At 37.9% G+C, this 8,532-nt stretch overlaps 1 protein-coding gene across 1 annotated transcript in view; it reads right to left on the reverse strand.

Moving 5' to 3' along the window:
- Positions 1-7,723, reverse strand: part of LOC136854349 (uncharacterized) — a 35,149-nt gene extending 27,426 nt beyond the window's left edge. Inside the window, 3 exon segments of the mRNA XM_067130648.1 lie at positions 4,685-6,758; positions 6,761-7,169; positions 7,280-7,723. Coding sequence (XP_066986749.1) covers positions 4,687-6,758; positions 6,761-7,169; positions 7,280-7,723 — 2,925 coding nt within the window. The 3' untranslated portion in view covers positions 4,685-4,686.
- Between the last annotated feature and the right edge of the window lie 809 nt (positions 7,724-8,532).

Consider the following 8,532-nt stretch of genomic DNA (forward strand, 5'->3'; position numbering starts at 1 on the left):
GTCCTTTGTGAACCAGCCCTATTTTCTGTCATATAAATTCAATGTATTTTTTCATGATTTTGTCCTTAATCTGTATTACGGATATGAAGGGGTTGGGGGTTGGGGTTGGGGGTTGGGGTTTCTAGTGCTCGTTATACGCTACTTCCTTTATCTACTAATTGAGCAGCCTGTTATGGTAAATTCCGTACACCTTATCAGTACAATACCACTTCTCCGTTATACATAAATACCTGTGCAATTTTGTATGCAATCATGAAAGGTTCCTCCTTACTTAACCTTAATTAGGGGTAGATTGTCAAGAGTGGGTAGGTAACACGAGAATAATGACAATAATAATAATTACAGCTCAGGTTACATATGGCTAAAAATACTTCTCATGATGGAAAACCATTAAGCATTCACGCGTAACCCAACCATATAATGATATATCTTACTAGATCATTAATTATTCTCCAAATCATACTGCATTCACTACGAACGCACTATGATTACATCTTAACCGAACTTGACCCAACCTCAAACCGGATGCAATTTAAGGTTAAGTAAAGAAAATAGAAAAGCCGCACTACAGCAACACTTTAGCCGCCAACGAAAGATTAAGTTTAAATCTTTTAATGAATTATGCTATTTTCATCACCCACTCTAAAAAACTTGAACAGCTATTTTTTGCAGGTCTACTCGACTGAAGGATTACACACTAATATTTTGACAGCCTTAACGGTCTTGGATGGTTAACATCCAGAGGTCCATACCAAGCCTCCTAATCACTTGTATGCCTTACCACCCTTCGGTCAAGGGTCCGTGCTGTCATAGCGCCGGGTAAATCTAAACCAACCAACCAATAATGCTTACAAACAAACAAATTTTAAATCACGCGGGAGCGTTGAAATATAAATTTTGTCCTGATTTATTTCATCGATAAAAACGCATATTAAAATAAATTCAACAAAATTTGAAATCGGGGATCACAGTAATGAAGAGATATACACATACACGTTACTCGTCAGGACGATCAAAGACACTCGGATAACTCTCTACTGAACTATAATTGCTTTACTGCCTTAGGGTTAGCCTAGGCCTATGCTGAGAGAGAGAGAGAGAGAGAGAGAGAGAGAGAGAGAGAGAGAGAGAGAGAGAGAGAGAGAGAGAGAGAGAGAGTTTTATTCGAGTAAACTGTGAAACTAAATAGACGCTTCCCGATCCAAAGTAAGAAAGTACTGTTCAATCGCAGTGAACTTTTTGATTAGCAATAAATGTGCTGGGAATAATTTAAATCCCTAGTACTGAATGTATGCCTATAAGTATCAACATCGCTCTGACAACTAATGAAGTCTATAATACACATGTTTTTACCGAAGCAATGACATCATTGCCTAGGCAACCGCATTCCCTCAAAAGGCACAAACGTAGCCTATGATTAAGTCAGGACCCGCTTAGAGGGGTCCTGGGTTAAGTCATACATACCCTTATTTGTTGTTAATGTAATACGCTGTCATTAATCATTGTCACGTTCAAAGGAAAAATACAAGTGATTATGGAACTTTCTTTTGACTTCTTTCATTCACATGAGGAATTACTTACCGAAAGCACAACTTTTCTGGCAAAACACGCCAATAGGCCTAGGCCTACAGCATACGTTTCCTAGTTCCCTATAGATGGCATGTCAGGTCTCCATATATGCGATCGATCTCCCTTTTCTTGTTTATCATTCACAAATTCATCTTCTGCATCACACTAACAAATTATAATAATATCCAAGAAGGCGTTTCAGTCATAAGTGACAGTGGCGTGCTTTCAACAAAGTAGAGACGCTGCACCACCTTGGATCGCGTCCCGGCACCAACTGAAGTTCCTCAACTGACTCAGTCGTGTTGTTGTACACATGCCGGTGATGCGGTTGCCAACTGCTAATTACGGTTCGTGTTCTAGACGTTTATGACCCATAAAATAAACAATTATCGGCAAATAAATAATTATAAATCGTCCAAAATTTAATTATTGACATATCAATCAAAACAAAGCTTCTGATAAAAGAGTAACGGTTAAATTTAATGGAAACAAATGAGACTCTTCGGCAACAAGAGCATTCATGGTAGTGGTACACCTATGGGATTACCTACGGGCCATAGCTAATTAGGCATCGAAGTCATGTCGGCATACCATACGTGACGCATTTCTCTGTAGAGGTATGCGCAGGTATGAAGGGAGAACACTGCATTCCAGTGAAGTCGTGAATATACATCTAGAGTTGAATCTTCTAACGTGAAGACGCGCAACGGAAGAGGAATGTATTTAGTCAAATACATGCGGGATCTTAAAAAATTAGATAAGGCAGGAATTTGGTCCAGGGAATAACTACTTCCTAGTCTTGTTTAATCTGTGTGTGTGTGTGTGTGTGTGTGTGTGTGTGTGTGTGTATATATATATATATATATATATATATATATATATATATATATATATATATATATATATATATATATATATATGAATGAATTTTATCACATCACCGTGATTCATATACAAGCAATTAAGCGACAAATGTCATTTAATAACCAACTCGCTCTGCCTCGGAGATAATATATTTTCATATATGTGCCTCTGTTGATCCAAGGTGTGTGAAATAGTACCTGACAGTTGGTCAAAGTGGAAAATGACATGGGGGTAGCAACCTAATCTATATATATATATATATATATATATATATATATATATATATATATATATATATATATATACACTGTATATATATACACAAGTATTTATATATATTATAAACATATATAACCATTAAGAAAAATCTAATTGACAATTGCTTATGTGTCCAGTATTTAATAACAGAAATATCAAAAAAGTAATGTTACAAATTAAATTTGTTTGATTTTATATTTTTTTACAATAAAAGAAAAACTGGGAGAAAAAAAGTTGAAACTACCCTTTAATGAAAACGAAAGAAAGAATATACAAAATTTTTTTTATAAATCTAAAAAAATACCCACCAACATTAGGATGTGAAAGGCCCTGCACTCGGTAAAAGGTTCAGCAAAACATCCTTTGTGATGATTTTAGGGTAAAAACGTTTCACAGGACATTTTGTTGACAAACACTGAATGCTTGTATGCAAAGGAGGAAACCAGGTAACCTGAGTTACGGCTTACTCGTGTGCATATGTGTATGTATGTATGTATGTATGTATGTATGTATGTATGTATGTATGTATGTATGTATGTATGTATGTATGTATGTATATATATATATATATATATATATATATATATATATATATATATATATATATATATATTACATAATGATTGCTGCTACGCAGGAAAATGCACAAAGATGTCATGGTCCACAGCAGCCAAAAATGAAGGTTTTGCTTCGAAGCCTCAGTTGGGGTACATGAAACTAACATTCCTGAGCCACACTTGACTGGCATTACTTCATGCTTGTAAGAGTACTGGTGAGAAAAGTAATATGAAGTGTGATGGTCAGTAATGGAGTAAAAAAATTATATACAGTATTGGGAATGGTTATTGAGATACAGTTTTGTAGTAACAGGAATTTAGTATGAAATTGCTGAACCCATGTAATCAAAAAAAGTCCATGTAATCAAAACAAAAATGAAATGGTGATATGAAAGAAAGAATGATAGTCAAACCATAAAATGTAGAGAGAGAGAGAGAGAGAGAGAGAGAGAGAGAGAGAGAGAGAGAGAGAGAGAGAGAGAGAGAGAGAGAGAAAGGTGGTTAAGAACAATAGAACTGCATACAGGCAATCCGACAGTCATTCACACCGGAATAAATGCAGTGAAATTTGCAGTGCAAAATACAATTATTTGAAGGTAGGTGTATGCTTTTCCTATATTCACAGTTATGAGTGAATATGTGTGTGTGTGTGTGAGTGTTTTGTGGAACTGTGTTACAGGCAACAACACAACTTCAAGTCTGTTGCTTGTGAATTTCAATTATAATGTAAATGCAGCCTTTGATATAGATCAACAAAACTTATAAAAAAAAGGAAATCATAAAATAAAGCTTCTTCTGCAATAAAATATTCAATTGACCTTATACGTACGTAGTATCTAATACTGCTGACCTTGCACTATCTCTTATGCAAAATTGCTATCTCTTAAATCTGACACTTTTCAAAACCCATATTAGCGAGGTCATGTACTGCTTAGCAATGCTCTATTTATAATCCTAGTTACACATCTACACACAGTACATTCAGTGTCTTAGTCACACAAATACGTGAACTTTCATACGAAATATATAATGTACATATATAAGTTTACGTTAATCCTCTTTCATTCTAAAATGCTTCACATTTCTATAATTCATTATGGCCATATTTTCATTCTAAAATATTTCATTAACAAACAATTAAGATTAAGACAAGTCACATGCAAAACGCACGGTTTTAATACAAATTTACTTAATTTACTTAATTTAATTTCACTGGAGTAATAAACTATAAATAAAAGAATGGAAAATATTATACTGTTCTACTGTACATTTTTGCATGGGACTGAGAGTAAGATCCACGAATACGTAATTTTGTTCTTATTTGACTGACAATAGAACCGTTACATCTCTCCATTCTTTAACGAATTAACTAGACTTACGGGCCTAACAAAATTTTGAATTTAATCAAAATGACAAATAACATCTTGAGTTCTCACCTTTAGAGATCTGTTGGCACTCTCGACGCCCTAACTCTAATCGGAGACGGCGTTGGAGTCGGTGACGGAGACCCGGAAAAACAACCGGAGGAGCTACCTGACGATCCGAAAGAACAGTTGGAAGAAGCGCACGACGGTGTCGGCGACGGAGCCGATCTTGTGGATGCTGGAGGGACTGATCTCGCGGGTCCCGACACCGAAGATGCCGGGACGATGATCTTCCTAACCGTCATCCTGGGTGTCATCGATTTCGTGTGACTGTTGAGGACGATTCGGTGTTTGGAATAGCTCTCGCCTTTGGTCATCAAAATATTAACAGAGTTACCCTTACCATTTGGCACCGTTTTCTGTGAAGTTGGTTTCTGTTCGTTTTCTTTGTTAGAGTCTTTACGGGGGGCTTCGTTATTTACCTTGGACGTCGACGTTTGGAAAGATGGTTTTGAACTTTTGTTAAACTGAGATCCATTATTATCTGAAAAACCATTGTGAACATTGCTGCTGCTATCCAGTGGCTTAAAATGCTGAGTTTCATGCTTACTGTGACCATTTTGACCGGAATTATTTATAGTGGATTTAGAAGTAGCACCGACATCAATTTGGCGTGGGTCTTTCTGTAATATAGTAACTGAATTGCGTTTTGGGTATATGTAACTTTTGATAATATTAGCAGAACTTGGCTGCTCACTTGACTTAACTGTTGCTGCATTATTCGTGTTAAAAAACTTTGCTCTTTCTGGATTTGAGATACTTGATTGTTTACTTGGAACAACTGATGTGTTACTAGGCCTGTAAGGTGAAAAGGCATTGCTGGTTTTGCCATCGACGGGTTTTTCACTCAAAAGACTGTGGGCTGATGAAGTGGCCACGGGATTTCTCAAATGACTGAGAATCAAACCGGGGCTCTTCAAGTAAGCGCCACTGTTGATTGGTAAGCCTGCTGTCCTCTTCCGAATTGTCGCTCTATCGAGTGATGTTGCCCTCCTGTTGGCAAAAGCTCTCGATTTCTCTGATGCACCTTCATCCCTCTGGGAGCTCGCTGATGGAGTGTCCTGCAGATGCAAGTCCTCTTTCAAGGTGAGTGACCTGACACGTGGTAGCGGTAACGGATTTCGTGATGTGGTTGGGCGTAAATCTTCTGATCTGACCACTGTACTTGAGGCATTGCATTCCTGGGTCTCTCCAGTGGTGCATTCATTGGTTTCCTGGTGCTTTTGGGTTTGCAGGCCAACAGAAGGTTCTCTTTGAGCCTCTAATTTAGAGGTCAGTCTGTGATTATATGCACTGTCACATGGGGATTTCAAAGAGACGATACTCTGGACTTGGTCTGGAAGGGAATCATCATGGCTTAGCTGCGAGTCAAACTGCGAATCACTTAATTTTGGGTAGGATATGGATCTAGGTGGAATTTGTGGGTGGTACCTCATAGGAGGTTTGGTATCCTCTTGCTCTGGAGTTGAATGATAATCAAAATAACTGTCAGGGGATGAGATCTTTCGCTCAGGTGGTTTACTAAAAGTAGCATAAAGTGAAGTACTCGGAGATGAAATACTGCGTCCACTTACAGAGGGACTTTTTGCTATCTTCTCTGTCTTTTCAAAGTGTCCTTTCATTTGAGAGCTTGAATCACTGCTGCATCCTGCACTGTTAGGAGATGTGAAAGAAGCTGAACTTTCTTTATCGGCAGGGTTGCCCTTTAAGCTATCAAGATCAGTAGGTCGAGAGTACTTGGCACGCACAGATGCATTTTCCACAAGTGTCACAGCAACAGGAACTTCCGCTGTCGGTGTGGTGAATGAGTCAATATATTCAACTTTCCTTTGGTTACTTGGTGCATCAATGGAATAAATTCTCGCAACAGTTTTGATGCATTGAGGGGTTGCTTGCATGCGCCTCTCTTCCCGCCATTTTCTAATATCCTCTAACTGTGAGTCGTCCATGTTGAAATGGACTCGTTTCTCTGAGAGAGAATTCCTCTTCTTCCTTTCTTTCGCAAGAGAGTTTAGCCTTGGCTCTGATCTATGTCGTGCTCCCATACCACGAATAGCTTCTCTGTTGCATTCCTCATAGGGCACCGGAAGAACTCTTCGCGTAACTGTGCTTTCCTCTTCTGTGTTTCCTCCCAAGCTTCCCGTCCTGTCAATTCTGATGGTTGAGAATTCTCCACCCTTTTGACTTTAAAGCGTGGAGAATTAGCTCTGGATATCCTTTTGATAGTGTTTGAGTCTATCTGTAAAGGTGTCACATTACTCTGATGCTGGTCCACTTGACTGTTCTGTGCTGCTTTACTGTTAGCAGTTTCCTGGACAAGGCTCTTAGGTTTTCCCGAAAATACGTTTTCTTGCTGTGTTTGGTCAATAGACGCATGGTAGGCATCTGCTGATTTAGGTGGGTTCTCTTGCCATTTCAAACTTGGATTTTCTTGAATGTGACTTTCTGATTTGCTGAAAACCTTATTTTCATGACTCTGATTTATTCTTTCCAGTATACAGGTTTATTTGATGCTGCATTTACTTCATGGTGACCAGTTACATGTTCTAGATTATCCTTTGCAATTTTTACTGTAGAAGCAGGCTCCTGGAGTTGAAGATTCTTTACTTGGGCATCTAAAAAAACTTTGTTCTGATGTTTATTCCCGCTGTTTTCACTCTCCTTGGGGTTAATCTTATTAGAGGAAATGAGAGGATCAGCGTCTCTCATTCCGTCCGAAGCTTCATGTTTCACGAAAGCCTTAGGCTTACAACCTTGTTTCTCGGGATCAAAGTGCTTTTCTATCACGGAGGTTGGTATCTTATAATTTTCATTTTCTGAACTGATGAGATCGCCGAAAGTCTGTGTGAATGTGGCACCATCACTATTTTTGTACACAATCTTCCTCACAACTGGGATGGGCATGAAGTCGTAGGTCCCTCCTGGACCATGGAGTGGGAAACATCGGCCCATCACAACCTCGATCTTTTCTGGCCCAGGAATATTGTCTGTAATCACAAGTTTGTCAGGGTCCAAAACCCCGTTTTGCTCCATGTCGAACCGGTTAACCATTGTGTCTATTTATCTGCTGCTAGAGGAATAGACTAACAATGGACAAACAAATCAAATCACACCTGCTCAGTAGTCATATGTCAACGTCGTCCATGACTCAAGCCAGGTAGGTCAAATTCCACAGATTGTGACTGACTCTGATACAGAACAGGTCAGTACAGGTCACACACTTTCCTTGGCTTGAAACGCCAAAATCATCTTGTTAATCCCTAAGGGAATTTACAGCGTACACAGCGGGTCAAAAGCGTCGTTCTCAGTTTACTCTGCGATGAAAACAAGCTGACCACTGCTGCCTTTTCGAGAAGAAACCACGACGCCCTCTTGCCCAGAACCGTTAGACCGGTAGCTCAGATAAGGGCAGCCTCCCACGCGCTGTTGTGGAGATCTGTTGGTGAGAGAAAGGAAACTTGGTGAAACTTTATCCTCATATCTCTGAGAGTTCAGATTTCTCTAAACTTCAAAAGGGGGTCAAGTACATATAATAATAATAATAATAATAATAATAATAATAATAATAATAATAATAATAATAATGAAAAAATGTAAGAGACTGATAAGGAAAATTCAGCAAGTTCTCGGAAGCTTTCGCTGTTTATACATATTTTAAATATATATTTACACTTATTTCAATGTGGGTTCTTTCACGAATTTAGTGAGTCGTGTGTTGATTATATATATATTTATATATATATATATATATATATATATATATATATATATATATATATATATATATATATATATATATATATATAATTTTACATATTATACATATATTAATAATAATAATAATAATAAAAAGAGAAGAC

This window comes from Macrobrachium rosenbergii, chromosome 29 (genome assembly GCF_040412425.1).
Source record: "Macrobrachium rosenbergii isolate ZJJX-2024 chromosome 29, ASM4041242v1, whole genome shotgun sequence".
Classification (NCBI taxonomy): Eukaryota; Metazoa; Arthropoda; class Malacostraca; order Decapoda; family Palaemonidae; genus Macrobrachium; species Macrobrachium rosenbergii.